Below are 17,567 nucleotides of genomic sequence, written 5' to 3'. Positions count from 1 at the left end.
TACCAGGATCAACAACGATTGGTTGTATGTCAAGGTCAGGGGTCAAGGTCAGGGGTCAAGGTCGAAGAGCTACATGTCCAGGTATGGTAAAAGGACCTTCGGGTGATCCTAACCGGGCTTGTAACGGAATACACCGCTATATGATCCTATACGCAACGTTGACCAAAATGGTAACGGATGGCTATTGGTGGACCGAAACATGAAACACTAAATTTGAATTCGTTGATAATGATCTGCAAGGGCCATGGTTAAAGTTACAACAAACCAAACAATACGCTCTTTGAAATGTATGCGAGATAACGTGGTCTCCAGTTTATCACTGAAGAGCTAATCTTCCACTGGTCGTGACAGGGAAGACAGACGCTTGGTTAGGTCTGTCTTTTCTGTGGAAGATTACTAGTAGTTGCCCGAAGGCTAATTGCACAAGGACTAAGAGAAGTAATCAGTGTGGTACATATAACTATTGTCTAATCAACTACATATGATACAATGATTACTATTATCGGGGTTGACTTCTTCTTTGAATGCAGCGGTCAATGAACTGTCCCAAGTTCTGTATGATGGTGGGATTTTGTGCTTTTAGTAGAAATATAGTCTTTTGGTGATCTCTTAGGTGGCAAAAGCTTGGTGAAATCGTGGCAACTGTTTGAAATAATGTGTTTCTATTAATAGCATGCAACTCTTACGGTAGTAGTTGACCACGGCTTAATGTATTATCCTCGGGGGAGCGAGCCCAGTAAACAAAACTGACCACTATATCTCCGCGACCTAACCTCTGCTTGGAGAATATACAGTCAAACCTGCCCAAGACGACCACCCGGGGGACCGGGGAAAAACGGTCGATTTGGACAGGTGGTCGCTGAGAAGAGTATCGACTCAAAACATGCCCGATGCAAAATATAAATGGTTTCCGTTGTGTTTAATGGCAAATAGCAAGCACACTGCAAGCAAGCAATAAAGAAGCGAGGTCTTTAATGTCTAATACAACACGCACACTGTAATTTGTAAATTTAACCCCAAGCTTTTATCGAGCTTTTATACGATACAGTGTTTTAAAGCTCAATATCTGTACACTAACGTTTTAGACAGTAAGGGAACTTTGATGCTGTCAGTTACCATACAAGCCTTTATGCGTCGCTGTGTTCATGATCGCCGTATCTGAAACAACTACAGTGCACCTTTCGATTTCGATGCCCGGTACGTCCCGATAGCGTACTTACCCACGGGTGAATGTACAGTAAGGTTGGCCAAAAGTACTCACACAATCTTTCTTAAAAAGGTATGAGCTACACAGATCTTTCTTTAAAAAAGTATGAGGCTATATACGTTTCAGCATTCGTGTAATGATATAGATTTTCAAAAAAACTTCTGTAACAACAAAATTCGGATTTTCTTACAACGAAATTTCCTCCCATATTACAGTACACTGTCCCATTGACCGCAACCATCTTTATTCTAAACCTAACGTCGCAACGGCAGTCAAAATCCGACGCAAACTGGCCGGTTTCGGCATAAAATCGCACTAGTTATCATAAAAAATCGATGAAAACCTCAATTTTGAAAATGATGCGGTCGTTATGGGTCCCAATTTGGGCCGGTCGCGGTCGCGTTGGCCAGGTGGTCGTTGAGAAAAGGTCGCTTAATGCTTACGTCAATGGGGAAAAAAATCGGGACCGAGAAAAAGCGGTCGAAATGGCCAGGTGGTCGCTGAGAAGAGGAGGTCGCTCGGGCAGGTTTGACTGTACTCAATGTCCCAACCTAATGACTGCAACCCTTTCCGGTAGTGTGTACATGCGCAGCCGCCGGGAACTTCTAGTTACAGAGGAATAGCTGCTAACCACTCGACTATGTACACACTATACTTCCTCAATGCAAGTTTACTAGTGGTGGAAAGGAACAAACGTTTGATGCAGTAATCGTCGTCGAACGTCAAAAAGTGACCTGCAGGACTACCATATCAAAGTTCAACGAAAAGTGCCCGCTCACCCCATTATGTCAATCAGTCCAAGGAGGTTAAAAAAGACCTACTTGACCAAATTAATCATGTGTCGTGCGAGTAAGCAAGGACGTTATATAGTAAGTAAACAAACGTTTGTCACTTTTATTGAAGGTAGCAAACATTACGTCCTTGCTTCAATGCGTGCCAATACGCACGGTCCCACCTCAGTGACCATTGGGAACATTCAATATAAGGAAAGGGGTGTTCATAGCTGGAAAAAATTTTAACAATTAAATATTTATCTAAGAAGACCTTTACTTGAGTTAAGTTGACATACTACTAGTAACTTGTATCACATTAATATTGCTTTCTAACTTGACGTCACCCCATCTAGCACATGTAGTGATTGTTTTTCCGATATTTTGCATGATGCAGAAAGCGATACCCAATGCTGTGAATGGTTTCTTCCAAACGACTGGACGTTGACCTTTGTGTACTTCTCGTTCCCAGGAGTGGGGACGAGAGTGGGTAGAATTTGTTTAGTCATACTCTGCAAGGGCAACTCGCACGTACGCAAAGGTGCACTATAAACCGGCGGCTATAACAGGAACCTGCACTTGCTAACGGGAGTGTTTCCGTGCCAGAGGATCGTCAAGATGGCTACGGCAGGGAGACGGGCTCTTGCGGGGCTCCTGAGAAGCGTGAGCTCGGTGCAACGGTGTCGAACCGAGCTCCGCCCCTCCCCCTTTCTCCTGCACTGTAGAGGACTTTGCGCCGGGGAAACAAGATCTCATCCAAGCCTTGTATTCCGCCAGCTCTTCGACCAGACCAGCTTCACCTACACGTATGTTTTGGGTGACCGCGAGTCCGGAGAATGCGTCCTGATAGACCCAGTGATGGAAATGGTTGACCGGGACACTCGGGTCATCTCGGAGCTCGGCCTCCGGTTGACCTATGCCCTGAACACACACGTGCACGCCGACCACGTAACAGGTACCGGCGAGCTCAAGAAGAGATCGGCGGTGAAGAGTGTCATCGCCAAGGTGAGCAATGCGGTAGCAGACGTCCAGGTAGACGAGGGGGATACGGTCAAGTTCGGTCAGTTCGAGCTGGAAGTCCGCAGCACCCCAGGCCACACCGACGGATGTCTCACCTTCGTGTTGAAAAATCAGGGTAAAGCGTTTACCGGTGACGCGCTGCTCATCCGCGGGTGCGGCCGCACGGACTTCCAGCAAGGCGACCCCGGGAGGCTCTACGACTCCGTGCACGGGAAGATCCTCGCGCTCCCCGACGACACGCAGTTGTACCCTGCGCACGACTACACCGGCCAGACGGTCACCACCGTCGCAGAGGAGAAGAAGTTCAACCCGAGACTGTCCAAACCAAAGGCGGAGTTCGTACAGCTCATGAACGAGCTGAAGTTACCGTACCCCCGCCTGATCGACATGGCAGTGCCGGCCAACATGGTCTGCGGGCTACAGGAACTCATGAAGTGATGATGATTTGTGAGAACAATAGTGCCACGCCTCCACCACGCCTCGGACACACCTTTCTTATAAACCAATCAGCCAGGTGGATTAACGTTATACGAAATGTCAGAAACTTTGATTGACAACTTTTGAACTACCGAGGGCTGTTTGACAATAAATAGGTGAATGGCTACAGCCTAGAGTAAAACAAGCAGGATTTATAATTAATATTTAGTGCTTGAATGAGGCAATTGACGATTTTTTTTACTCATACACTGGCAAAAATTATTTGTGGCGTTTCCATACAAAGTGCATTCTAGGCCAAAACAAAGCAGTGTAACTGTACCCCCAAATGCGCGAATGACTCAGCAGAATTGGTTTGCAAAACAGCTTCCTCATACCGTAACAGTAAATGCTTGTTGACGGCTGTTGTGACTGCGTAATTCAGTAGCCGACCTTGAAAGCGAAAACATGTACCGAGGGACCGATCAGGAATGACCTTAGCGGGTTTCCCTTTGTCTCCAAGCAGAGGTAAGAAAGGGATCGACCAGGTATGACCTGAGCGGATAGGTTCTTATCCCCAAGCAGATGCTATATGCAAGAAAGGGATCGATCAGGAATGACCTGATTGGGTATCCCCTTATTTCCTAGTAGATGTAAGGAAGGGGCCGACCAGGAATGACATGGGCGGGTAGTGCCGTATCTCCAAGCAAAAGGAAATATATTTTCTGACTACAAATACTTTTAAACCATAGCGTCTGTCTTTAATGTCACGACCAGTGGAAGAGTAGCTCAACTTTTCATTGCATTCAGTTAAGCTTAAGTGGTTCAAGGTCACTTGCAAGGTCATTTTTCAAGGTCAACAATTCCTCCATATTCCCTCATATGCTGTGCCACTTTTTATTACAGCCCCAAGTTTTTGCAGGTGCATTCTTTGCCATCCCAACTGATAATTTCGTGTCCATCCCTGATTATTATCAGACGTCTATTTTCTCTATTGATTGGCACAGGCTAGCTGATGGCGCCGAAACACCAGCTGTACATTTTTCTGTAAGCCATGTTCCGTTCTTAATGAGAAATGGTGGTGTACCTATGACAGAAAACTTTACATCTGGCCTGCACTTAAGTGAAAATTACCCAAATTTTCGACTGACAATGAATGGACCCGTCTGCTGCTATTTCCGGGATGTGACGTTTGAACCACGTAATTGCAGCAATGGGTCGTAATTTCCAGATAACCTGTGTCGCTCCCCGTCTCTGTTCAAGGTCGGAAGGTGAGCTCGAATGTACGCAACCTCCTTAACGGGGGATGGGCAGACGGGGGGCGACATAGGTTATCTAGCACTTACGAATCGTTGCTGCAGTCACGTGGCTTCAACGTCACACAACAGAAAGAGAAGAAGACTAGTCCATTCCGAAAGTTTGGGTAAGTCACAAGTTAAAGTGTTGGTTAGACAAGTGTGGTCTTATTTCATTGCTAAGTATGTAATTTATCAGCACATATAACATTCAGTGGTGTACCTACTTAATGAAAATGTGCATCATGGTCCACGAATAACCTTGAGTGAACTGACCTCATCTGTTTGTGAATGTACTAGTATTGCTGCTGACAGAAGATGTCTTGGGGAACCATACTACGTACATACATCTGAAAGTTCACTCAAATTTCACTCTATATTCAAACGTTGTAAGGAATATTTTCTGATTGTTGTAATGTATACTGCTATAAGTAAAAGTGCCCTGTAATCAAAAGACGTAGCTTTGGTACAAAATAAAGTTATATCGATCTATAAAGTACTGAGCTCCAGTCATTGTACAAGTGTACTTAACATCTGAAATGTTGCTGGTATCGTAATGTAACAGAAATGACAGTTGTGAGAATCAGTCGACTTCGTATTTTTGTAAGTGGACTAGCCTGACAGAAATCGCGCACCTAGCGGCGGACCCTAAAGTTGCCACCACCTGAGGAGGGGGCATTAACACCAGCCAGCGAGAGATTGTGTAAACACAGGCTATATGTTGGACCACATTGAAAATAGATAACTCTATCTAGAAATATTCTGTAATTGTGTCTTCTTCCGACATCCAGTCTTGTTTTATCGTACGCTCGCTAATTCAGATTGTGATAGTCGAGTTGGTTTAATGTTAATGATGTTGCACAATGAATTTAATGACTCTAAGTTAACGAGATATCAAGGCCGTAAGTTCTGTTGCTATACCAAGGAAGGCTGTGACATGGAATAATAATTTCTTTGATATGACCTAACTGCTAATATCATACCAAATTTCATTACTATCCGTTCATAGTTTTTTTTGTCTTGCTGTTCTTCCACAATAAGCATGCAAATATTACCAATACTACCAAAATCATCATTATATTAGCTTTCTATGCAGTTGAAGACGTATACGTTTTACATTTTGTCTTAGGGCATCTCTCGTACATTGACCCTAGAGGACCATCTGTCGAAGGCCTCGCTACAAATTGATGGTAATTTATTCTAAGGACCGCTATTCGCCCCGTAATGATACTACTTACGGGTGTGGGCCAGTCGGTGATTATTACACGAGAAATACATTGATGAAAACCTTTGTCGTCAAAACTCACCATTGGATACGGTTATTAACATAGTTGTAAACGTGAAAACAAGCTGTTATCCTACAGCAAAACAGAAGATTAGGCCCCAGCAAGTAAATTTTATGGATGACATCCTATGCAGTGTGCAAAAATAATGAGATAGCGCGAAGAAAGCAAGATGGGTAAAAAAACAAGATGGCTAAATTTTAGAAATAGACAAAATAAACGGCAAACAAGATTTGAAGTGACAAAACGTTACATCGCGTTTACTAACTAAGAAAGCATTCATTCCTGTATTAAAGAAGTGAAGTAGTGTATCAAAAGTGATACTAGACACTGGCTTCCCTATTGGTGGCACTTTTACAATTATGCTCATCAATAGTAGAGTAGAGTAGAGTAGAGTTCTTCAGGCACAGGTAGGAACTGCATTTTCACTTCTGTAACTATAGTCACGGCTACCTGCCTAGTGTTACTGCTACAAGTATGAGTAGGCTACAAACAACATGTTTGCCTATTTTGATCTATCTGGCCATCCCCGAAGAAGACAAAAATTCTTGTTTTGTTTTTTCTGAAATCAGGCGAAAATGAATCGCTCGGAGCGCGCTAATGTCTTCCATAAAATGTACTTGCTGTGGCCTTAGAAAAACATACTCGAATGATATCTATATGCCGGATTCTATTACTTGTGGATTAAAACGCAGCTTATTCTAATTAAGGTCATTGCTAGCCCCTGCGGGATTCTATTAGTATTACCAGTGGATTAAAACGCAGCTTATTCTAAGGTCATTGCTAGCCTCACCCTATAGGAGGAAATGGTACACTTGAACACTACAAGTGTCACAGGGTTGGTAAATATCTGTGTTAAAAACCCTGTGTCAACACCTATTGTGAACACATGTTTCTGCACCCCACCCTTCTCACCCCAACCGAAACATTCCCCATCAATGATAGCCCTTACCCCGGAAACCACTATTTATCCTTCTCTTTGAAACAGCTTTACAACAATTTACGTCATGTGGTGGTATCTCACTGCACGGGGGGCACCGGTGCAGCACTGCGGGGTTCGAAAGATTACTCAACGAATTCAGAGATTTTCTTCTACTTTTTGTGTATTTGTTGTCTTCTAAGTCACACTTTTACGTATTACGTAATATCTGAATTATCAAAAAAATCGGCAAAATAGCACAACATAGTGCCGCAGTGAACGAACCCCGCAGTGCCGCACCGGTGCCACAAGTGCAGTGAGATACACCACCGTAACGTGCGACCTCCTTTTTCAACTCTGCCCTCCATCTCTTCTCAATCATACCTTATCTACCGTAACCTGGATATACCTCGTGATCCCCTTTGGTCAGACTGCGCTCTCGTCCAAACACGTCGTTTATTAACTATAATAAATGCCTTTCCAACGACCCGCCAGCGTCGCGATATTAAGGGCTTAAGCCGTGACGTACTGTGACAAAGCGGGGGCGTGCGCAGTCTTTGTTAAGGGGGCGAGCCTGCGATGTCGACGCCACGCAGCTACGGAAGAATTCACCCCGCCACTCCCATCCTCACGGCTGTAAAGATCGATGCCATTGGTGCAGAGAGGGTCAGGTAAGGTAGATCTTTCCTTACAATGTCACTGGGAACTACGGCTAATATCTTGCGTTACATACCAAAGCTTACAAGCCAGCGGGGCAACCATTGTACTTCATCATTATATGTCTCGCTCTACAAACTATAGATTGATAACGCTTGGAGCAGGCCATACACGTAGCACTGGCATGAACAACGTTTGATTTGGCCAAATCTGCTGTAATTTTACAATGTTCCACCATAAAAGCATTTTGAAAGAATCCTAGCTATCTAGGTAACACCTCGCACGACCCTCATAAAAATCTATAAGGGCCATTCCCTCACGTATACCCTAGACAGACAGATATCCCCCCCGCGGTATCGGTATATCGTAGTACGCAAATTACCCTAAGTCGTGGATTTAACACAATAATGAAGTACGCATAGTGAATATAATCAAAAGCGTGTGAAGCTTTTTTGTGGGTGCATTAAGTTTGTTTAAGGACTTGTAATTTACAACTGCCATTGCTACACAATGTAAACATGCGTAACCTTTAGTAAAATAATGACTAGCTCTTGAGGTGATGAAAGGAATGTGTTTACTGTAGAGGGGCTTGGTGACGAAAGTCCGTTTGTGTGACCGTTGAGTCTACTACAAAGAGTGGGTTGAACATGGAGGTGGTAGAGACTTCTGTTGAGTCGTTGGACCTTGGTTCCATACTTCCAACGTCACAACGCAAGGAAGAGGAGGATAGGATAGGTAAGAGATTTGTTGTACTTCGTGCGGTTTGCAATCATTACCTTCACTAAGAAGGTTATGCAAGGTATACGTAGTCTCTGTTTCTGTGTCTCTCCCTCTTTGCATGTCTGTGTGTGTGCCTATATTTGTGTGCATGTGCGTGTGTGTAGACCTATGTCTCTATTTCTTCTCTCTAGTCTGTGCAAGTGTGTGTGTCAGTGTCTCTTTGTGTGTGTTTGTGTGTCTGTCTCTCTGCGTGTATGTATGTGTATGTGCCGCTTTGTGTGTGTATGTGTCTGTCTGTCTGTCTGCATCTCTCTCTGTGAGTGTGTGTGTGTGTGTGTGTTTGTGAATACGATAGCTCAAAAAAGCCTGGATGGTTTGTATTGATACTTGGTATGTGACCTTCATAAAACCTTGAAATGGTGAGATTTTTTCACGTATCGTTTCTGTCCCTCCCAATGTCACTCACACGCCTCTATGACGCTGATTATAGGAAGGAAAGATCATCATAGTTGGGTACTGACTAGCTATCATGCGCTGCTGTAGTCAGACTTAAATAGAATTGGCCAGTCAGTACAAAACATTACAATCATCCCTCCCAACATCTGACGCTAGATGAGCCATCAATACATGTGCCTCGGGCGCCATATAAGAAGAATAATGCCCCATTTGTGCAACGATTGGAACGACTAAGATCAATACCTATATACTTTCAATGCTGATCTTTGGTGGATTAAAATCATATCGACATAAAGCAAATATCCAGACCATGTGTTATGATACAAACTTGAACCAACATTTGAATTCATTATCGATCGAAATTGGTCAATTTGTTTGGCTATAAGAACATCTCAGATCAATACCTATATACATGTACTTTCAACGCAGACCCTTGGTCGTGGATGAAAATTATATCAACATAAAGCAAATATGCAGACCATGTGTTTTAGCACAAACTTGAACCAGTATTAGCATTTATTATAGATAAAAATTGGCCCAATTGACTACATATGGGATCAACATCTATATACTTTCAACGCAGACCTTTGGTTGTGGATGAAAATTATATTGACATAAAGCAAATATGCAGACCATGTGTTATGATACAAACTTGAACCAGTATTTTCATTCATTATCGATAAAAAATGTTCTATCAATCGACAATTGTAACGGTTCGGATCAATAAACATATATACTTTTAATGTAGACCTTTGTTTGTGGATGAAAATTATATCGACATAAATTCGAAAAAAATAAAGAAAATATCTAGACCATGTGTTATGATATAAACTTGAACCCATATTTGCATTCATTATCGATAGAAATTGGCAAACTTCGTTAAATTGTAACGGCTACGATCAAAACACAATAGTTCCAACGCAGACAGTCTTTGACGTATGCAAATTATAACGACGTAGAACAAAAATCCATAACACAATACCGTTATTTGCATTTGTTATCGAAATTCATAGTTACTGCTGATGTTGTTGACAGTAGATTTCATATCTATTTGCTCTTTTATCGTCCGTTAAATGCACCGTTAACAGCGTATGTCAATAGAAATGTCTGCTACCAACCACTAGAAGTTAGTACCTTTGAGTGACCGAACATTTTACAAATTGCTCAACCAATTTCATATATAAAGAACAAATCTGTTTACGTTTTGTACATTTCGTTGCCTTTTTAATCATACTGCACCGCACATCGTATATCAATTATAAAGTTAACGGTCACACAAATCCATTTTTTTGTCCCTGTATGGTCTCCCAACCATCGCGTCTATTGCAAAGGGGGTCTAACGACTTATGGACAGAAACTGAGCACTCTATATTCTAACAGGCTCTCAATAATGTATACTGCACATCGCCCTACCGTCTATACATTGCTTGGGTGAAAAACGGCCCTGCACAAATATTTGAAGCGGACAATACATTACTGAGGTCACAAGTTCGCCACATGATGTGAGTCGTTGGAAAACAAACCTACGGGCTAATGGTATATAATTATGTATACACGTACCACATTCAAGCTAATGATGATGACCTCTTATATAAGGGCCGTGTCAAAGTTCGCTTTTGGAAATAGGCGAAAACTAACCGTTTGGGGGCGGGGTGGGTATTCCGGCGCAATATTTTCTTGCAATTAAAACTAGAAGTGCAAATTATCTTTTTTTTTGTCTTCTACCTTTTGTATTATTGTATTCAAACCAGTCATGGGCACAGAATTGGGGATGTTCCCGTGGCTCAATTGGTAGCAGTCGCAGAGTTGTGCCCCTGATTCAAATCATATTTGGTAATTGGGCTGGAACACCTTCCTCTAGAAATATACCCCGCTACTCAAACAGCTAAAAAAACGTACTATCCTATATATGTGCCACTAGCTAGACACTAAAAATTCAACAGCAATAACAACGAAAAGAGTTAACAATGTGCCTCTGTGGCTTAACGTTCCCCCTTAATTGTACAGCGTGTATGTACTGAATGACAAAAAGATCTCTCATGCGTTTCGCCGGTTGTTCTTTACACAGTACATATCCGGTGTGTCCATTGTGCTTCTTATATTAAGAAGACCATGCTTACAAATCAATCAAGTTCATATGTCTCGGTGAATCACCCTGAAAATTTACACAGGTGCAACAATGGTACCTTGTCTCTTTTCAGCAAAATACAGCAAGTGTGTGTATCGAACGTTTCCTCCGCAAGCTAGCTATACAGGCCAAGTATTTGTCCCATCGGCAAATTGTTACTATCTTTAGTACAGACCCTACAGTGTTGGGAATGTATGGTCAGGACACAAACTTTACTCTCCTCCTTCTCCCATCTTTCTCTGTCTCTCTCTTTCTCTTTCATCCCCCCCTCTCTCTCTGCATGCAAGTATGTACGTGTGTGTTTGTTACTATATCTTTGATACAGACTTTACAGTCGGGAATGTATACTGGGAACAGACTCTACAGTGTTAGGAATGGATGGTGGGGACACAAACTCTCTGTCTCGCTCCCCTCCCTCTCTTTCTGCAAGTATGTTCGTGTGTTTATTGGCGAGACGACTTGTTAATTATTGTTTACTTAAATTGACAAGACATGGTCATATGTAATGTTGCAAACTCACAGTCCTTTGTGACAGACAGTTGGAACAGAATCTGTGCGAGTTGTAGTTCATGATCGTTCAGGTTTCTCTCTCTCTCTCTCCCCCTCTCTCTCCCTCCCTCTTTGCTTTATATCTGTTCGTCTATTTGTCTGTCACTCCTCGTACTCCTCAAAAGATTGCTTCAGACTAAGTCTGCCTATCAGTCTCTTTGTTTCACTCTCACTACCCCCATCTCTGTCTGCCTCTGTCACTGTCTGTCTCTCTGTGTCCAACAGACTGTTTCAGACTAAGTCTGTCTGTCTGTCTTTCTCCTCCTCTCCATGCCCGTCTATCTGTCTCTCTCTGTCCACTAAAAGACAGACTGTTTCAGACTTAGTCTGTCTGTTTGTCTCCCTCCTCTCATGTCTCTCTATTTCTCTATTTCTCTCTCTCACTCTCTCTCTCTCTCTCTCTCTGTCCATCGAAAGAGAGAAGGACGATAATTTACAAACAGGCTGTTTCAGACTTTGTCTCATTTTCCTTTGTGTCAGACTGCCTGGAGCAGCAGCTGTGTGAGCTGCAGTCCTGGTTCTCGTCGATGGAGGCGCGGCTGGACGTGAGCGGGCTGCACGCCATCTCCTGTCTGGAGGACGTGGAGGACAGCCTGGCCAGGCACCAGGTCAGTTCATACCCGCCATACTGGTGGAACGTACGGATCCAAGATGGCAACCGTGATACCGTTGGATTGAAACAAAGGAATTCATAGTCTTTCTCTTTTCATTATTTAGTGACAAAGAGCAGTTAATTATTTTGAATTTAGTAGACAGTAATCATATGCTGTAAACGTTTTGATCGGTATGGAAATGCAAGGCATTTCTCCAAGGCGATGCCAAGTCCTAGGAATGATAGTATTATTTTTTTATAAACAAAACAAACGCAAGATACAAAATACTCAACTGGAGTCATTGGCAATTGAAACATCTGACCGTTAAAAAAATGTCCAGTTGCTTGAGTAACGGTTACCTAGTTGTCTAACCTTCATAGACGAAACAAACAAACAAACAAACAAACAAACAAACAAACAAGGGAGCCAAATGTGTATGGATAGATAAGGATAACGTTAGATAATAGATGAATAAGCTGCACTGTATTACAAGATTATACCTTTGCTTCACAACAGGCCATCACAGAACAAATCCACGACCGACAGCGGGACATAGACGAGCTCCTGCTACTGTGTGCCGACCTACTCCATAAACCAGCAGTGCGCATGTGCAGCCCCCTGTCACAGAGCTTCAGTGACACGTCGGGTCACAGTCAGGACCTTGACCTTGAAGAACCAACCGAAACAGACGACAAATATTCCGCGGATCCACCAATGAAAGGCATTATCTCAAACATAGATTCTGACAAAGGGAATATCTCATCAAGTCAGCCCACAAAAGAGAACATAACTGACGTAGATGATTGTGTAGAAGACAAAAACACTGAACAACTTCGTGATGGCGCCAAAGAAGAACACGCATCCCATGATTCCTCGCTTCAACAGGATGACGTCATGACTCAAGACGAAAGCACGATGTCAATTGACATGATGGAGGGAGGAGAAGAAGATGAAGAAGAAGGAGACTCGCTGCAGTTCCTTGCACTTGTGCTAGAGCTCCGCTGGAACACCGTTACCATGGCAGCCAACGATATCCAGTGTCGTTTGGAGGAGAAGCTAAACACTTACAAAGTAAGACAGTGTTGATGATAGTTGACTTGAATGTTCTCCAAGCAGAGGTTTTGGTAGCAGTGGCCGGAGTTTCTTATGGTTGCCTACCTTCAGTGAGAAATACCGGCAACTACTACCTCCAACCGAAACCTCTGCTTTGATAATAGGTTAGGAAACATTGGACAAAGATTGCACATATTTGTGACAACTAGCTCATTTTATGCTGCATTCAAATTAACGCCAGTTTACTTATATCCGTGTTGTTTTACAGTAAGACTTTGAATACTTGAGTCTCTCAAGTTGGCAATTTTGGCGGTATTACTGATGTTGAATCTGATAGGCGTGTATCCTAAATACTACATTTTTTCTCAAAACAACGGATATAGGTTAACCAAAGGATGCGTATATTACATACTTAGACATACTTTGAGATTGTCCATTTGTTGTCAGCCCTTAATACTATACACATCTTGGTAGTAGATCTATAAAAGATTCTATCAAAGACTCACTACATTTTGTTCTCACAGGGAATTTACAGGTGCGCACTTGGCCCGGAACCGCAGTATGCAGACGAGTTCCAAACCTCTCAGATTACACAAGACAGCACCGTAGAAGACGCTTATATGCAAAGTAGTGACGTCACCGATTCACAAACTGTAGCGTCCCTGAACAACGAAGCTACAAAAACTCCAGATGTCGTAGAAGAATCCAACGGCGACGATTGGTCCAACAAGAGCGAGGCCGGGTCGTCAGAAGACCGTGCAACCCCCGAGTCAAACGGTGACGTCATTCCCTTTCCAGAAGAGGACTACGAAAAAGTCACGTCCGACGACTCTCGCGATAATGAACGCGATTTGGAGGGAACTCTTTACACTCACACTAAAACCGTCACAAAGATAGTTGAGGAAGTGTCTGGAACAGTTACAGTAGTAGAACGTGACGTGACCACAACAGAGTCGATGTCGAGAATCAGCACGGACTCTCTGGACAGAATTCCCGTGAAGGAATCTTCTCTCGTCCCTCAGGACCCAAACGACTTGTCAGACGACAGTTTGGACGACGAAAACTCGGAATCCGATCTTCCAGTCGGTCATCACGGCGAAGAACCGAATCTGCACGAGCTAGACGCGAACACAACCGAGAAGGAGCCGAGCGCTGCCGAGGACGAGACGGAAAGACACGACGAAGAGGAAAGGGGTGCGGACGAGAACGATCAAGACTGCGGCACGGAAGACGATATGGACGTGGACTCCCTTGGCAGTGGTGACGAGGCAGATGAAGCTTCAGAAGAAGAAAAGAGAAGAAAACAGCAGGGTGAGTTTTTTCTTCTTAACATTTTACTCCTAAGTTATAAATGCAAATGTAGACAAATAACATGCTGCAGTAAAAGCCGTTTAATTGTACATCCCATTTGCCAGGATACTTCGTCCAATTAGGTGGTGCAACAAAGCAAAGTTATCCAGCTGCACCGCACCACCATGGGATTTGGGGATCCTGTGCAATTAACAGAAGTGTACGGTAATCCGTTGTGCAATTACTGTAACTAGTTTTTACTGTATAAATGTGTCTACAATGTACACACAACACTCCTAAACGATTGATGAATAATGTTAAAAGTAGTGTCTTTATTATGTGATAATGTATCAAGATTTCACCTCTCACAAAATCAACAAATATCTTGTGTAAATCACATAACCATTATAGTAAACATGTAACTTTTCAGAAGACAAGCTTCGAGAGCGCCTCAAGAAGGCTTGTGCACGACAAGGACCCGTCGGAACTGCAGGCCGCCATGGAGCAGTGGCGAGAGGCGGGGATGTCCACGGACGAGGACGTCTTCCTTCATGCGCTAAGTGTTCAGAAAGAGCTGGAGCTCCGAGAAGGTAACTTAAGAAAATTGTTCTTATAAAATAGTAACATGTGACTACAAACATGACTACAAACCGACCCCATAGCTCCGCCCACCTCCGCTCAAGTCGACGATTAGGTTGGTTCAATTGTCTGTCTGACTGTCACTCACAATTAGCACTTCTATCAATGATAGCATAGCAATTAGCTGTTCGACCAATAGGAGCGTGACTAAATTTCCGTGAAATATCTGTATTGCTTCGTTTTGACGGAGGTGGACGGAGCCATTGGTTGATCCGGTCCTGGCTTTCAATCACAATTTGCAATTGAACAAATGATGGCATAGTAATTAACAGTTCGACCAATGGGACCGTGGCTAAATTTCCGTCAAATATCTGCATTTCCTACGTTGAACGATGACTTGAATTATTTCATGGTGTAACTATGCCCACAATGCAGTCCTACGAGATATTGTTCACCTTACGGTATGTGTTGGTACTGCAACAACTTGTTTCATGGTGTAGTCCTACGCCGGAGATGCTGTTCGCTCAACGGTTTAGTTTGGTACTGCAACACTTTATATCATTCGTTGAACGTTGACCGATGATTGCTAGAATCTGTTTCATGATGTCATCAAACCCACTCATGTCTCTCCAGTGCTACGAGACGCTGTTCGCCTTACGGTTTCTTCTGGTACTGCAACACTTGAGTTAGTGTTATACTAAATAGTATGATGTTTTAACCATGATATCTACTCGTACCTATCCAGTCCTACGAGACGCTGTCCGCCGGCGCAGCCTGACCGACATTGAGAACACCCTGCGGCTGGTCAGGGAGCAGGGCCTGGCGGACAGACTGCGGGTGGACATGGCTGAGGCCGAGCGGGTCGCAGAGTCCTTACGGCTCCTGGAAAGGTAAACCAGTTTTGGACATATACTTTACAACTCCTGTAAAGGCAAGACAGTTTTGTCCATCAATTACTGTATGTAAACTCTCGTAGGTATGTGCCTTACGGCTGTTAGAAAGGTAAAACAGTTTTGGGCATGTACATGGTTTGTACTTTTACAAGTCCTTTAAAGGCAAAACAATTTTTACCATCAATTATGCATGTAAACATCTAGTAGGTACCTTACGGTCTTAAGAAAGGTAAACAGTTTTGGACATATCTACTTTACAACTCTGTAAAGGCAAAACAGTTTTGTCTATCAATTACTGTATGTTAAATAGTAAGAATGTAGATTTCTCGAATATGAAGATTGTCAGGATGACTATGACACATAGTTGAAGATTTGTTACACTCTGCTGTCATCAAACTTAAGCATGAGTCGATTCCTTTTGCTATATTCGATTGAACCTCAAACAACAGGACTGTAAACACGGTATTTTCTTAGAGTGCTTATAAACACACTTTCAACCACTGCTCTGATCTTGAATGTTAAGTATTTTTTTCTAAATATTGTTTAGTCATTGTATTTTTATAGACTTGTTTTATCCACCTACAAGTAGGCATTCTGCGCCTGAGTGGCAGTTACAAACCATACAGTTCAAATATGTGTGTGTCGAGATTAACCATGACGTTACAACCATCTTAAATGACGTCGCCAAATGCTGTGCACATGCCAACACTTTCTGATGCAAAAATGTCATTTGTCGTTTTGCAGTTTACGTCACGAAGTACTGCAGCTGAACCAGAGCACGATATCAGAGATACGGTCCTACTCCAACCCTCCCAAACCGGTGCACAAAGTCATGCTAGCAACCTACCTCCTGCTCGGAGAGGACGCCAGCAACATGAAGGTAAGGAAACATTGTTAGCAAAACAATGGTTCGCCTTTATCCGCGAGGTAACCTTTATCCGTTCTATTTTAAAATATGTAGGAATATCCTGTCGACGGAAGGTGGTTTCAACTTCATCGTTCGAATCAAAGCCCATCTGTATATGACTGTGGTTGACATTATTATGTCTTCATACGATATTTCCGGACACAGTAGAACAGTTACGAACAAGCATTCAATCAGTCCCTTGATCTTCAACTTTCTATTTTGGTGTTTTTTCTCGAACTGTACTGCTGTAACAGCGTTACTCATACAATTTTGCCTTTGGGCATGAATTAATGGTTAATGACCCGCCCCGAGGTGTATATGATGCTATAATGTCCAATAATCTGCTATAGCCACCGAATAAAACCAACGAATGAGCGAAGCGAACCAAATGAGGCAGGAAGGGTAAGGTGAGGTATAGCAAAGGCCCGGATATTATGACGCCATCGAGGAACAGACGGGTCATTAACTTTATTATCATACAGCATATCGAAACTGTTACATGCATAAGAGAGTTACAGATTTTTGTGTGAAATATCATTCGGAATGTTCCCATCCAGAGTTGGCAGGAGGTACGGTTGTTTATCGGGAAGACGGGGAAGGAGAACCTGAAGAGGCGGGTGCAGCAGTGCGACATCAAGAAGATCCGGCCGGAAGTGGCGCGGACCGCCAAGAAGATCCTGAGCAAGTTTGATCTGGATCAGCTGCGAGACGTGAGCGCAGGCGCGGCAGCCTTCTTCATCTGGGTGAGTAAGAATGTCCCCGGACCACAACGCCACATAGCGGTTTGTAAAGGAACTGGATATGTCTTTGGAAACTTCGTTCAGGTAGCATCCA

General features: G+C 43.1%; 2 protein-coding genes across 3 annotated transcripts; both read left to right on the top strand.

The window, feature by feature from the left end:
- The first annotated feature begins 2,159 nt into the window (after positions 1-2,159).
- Positions 2,160-5,202, top strand: LOC118416023 (persulfide dioxygenase ETHE1, mitochondrial-like). Its single transcript, XM_035821061.1, has one exon. It carries the CDS (start codon positions 2,596-2,598, stop codon positions 3,433-3,435), a length of 840 nt encoding a protein of 279 aa, XP_035676954.1. The 5' UTR covers positions 2,160-2,595; the 3' UTR covers positions 3,436-5,202.
- Positions 5,203-7,144: 1,942 nt separating this feature from the next.
- LOC118416549 lies at positions 7,145-16,706 on the top strand. 2 transcript variants are annotated; one of them, XM_035821681.1, is made up of 8 exons: positions 7,145-7,579; positions 8,149-8,300; positions 11,899-12,026; positions 12,528-13,082; positions 13,589-14,375; positions 14,788-14,944; positions 15,679-15,823; positions 16,571-16,706. In XM_035821681.1, exons 2-7 carry the CDS (start codon positions 8,213-8,215, stop codon positions 15,719-15,721), a joined length of 1,758 nt encoding a protein of 585 aa, XP_035677574.1. In that variant the 5' UTR covers positions 7,145-7,579; positions 8,149-8,212; the 3' UTR covers positions 15,722-15,823; positions 16,571-16,706. The 2 variants fall into 2 exon arrangements, with proteins under 2 accessions (XP_035677574.1, XP_035677573.1); XM_035821680.1 differs by having other exon boundaries at positions 7,146-7,579; positions 14,785-14,944.
- The last annotated feature ends 861 nt before the right edge of the window (positions 16,707-17,567 follow it).

The sequence above is a fragment of the Branchiostoma floridae genome, chromosome 5 (genome assembly GCF_000003815.2).
Source record: "Branchiostoma floridae strain S238N-H82 chromosome 5, Bfl_VNyyK, whole genome shotgun sequence".
NCBI classification, from domain to species: domain Eukaryota; kingdom Metazoa; phylum Chordata; class Leptocardii; order Amphioxiformes; family Branchiostomatidae; genus Branchiostoma; species Branchiostoma floridae.
This window is presented reverse-complemented; position numbering and strand designations above follow the sequence as displayed.

Coding starts and splice junctions, on each gene's coding strand:
- LOC118416023 (XM_035821061.1), top strand. CDS start 2,596: ATGGCTACGGCAGGGAGACGGGCTCTTGCGGGGCTCCTGAGAAGCGTG.
- LOC118416549 (XM_035821680.1), top strand. CDS start 8,213: ATGGAGGTGGTAGAGACTTCTGTTGAGTCGTTGGACCTTGGTTCCATA. Junction 13,083..13,588: donor AGAAGCTAAACACTTACAAA/GTAAGACAGTGT, acceptor TTGTTCTCACAG/GGAATTTACAGGTGCGCACT. Junction 14,376..14,784: donor AAAGAGAAGAAAACAGCAGG/GTGAGTTTTTTC, acceptor GTAACTTTTCAG/AAGACAAGCTTCGAGAGCGC.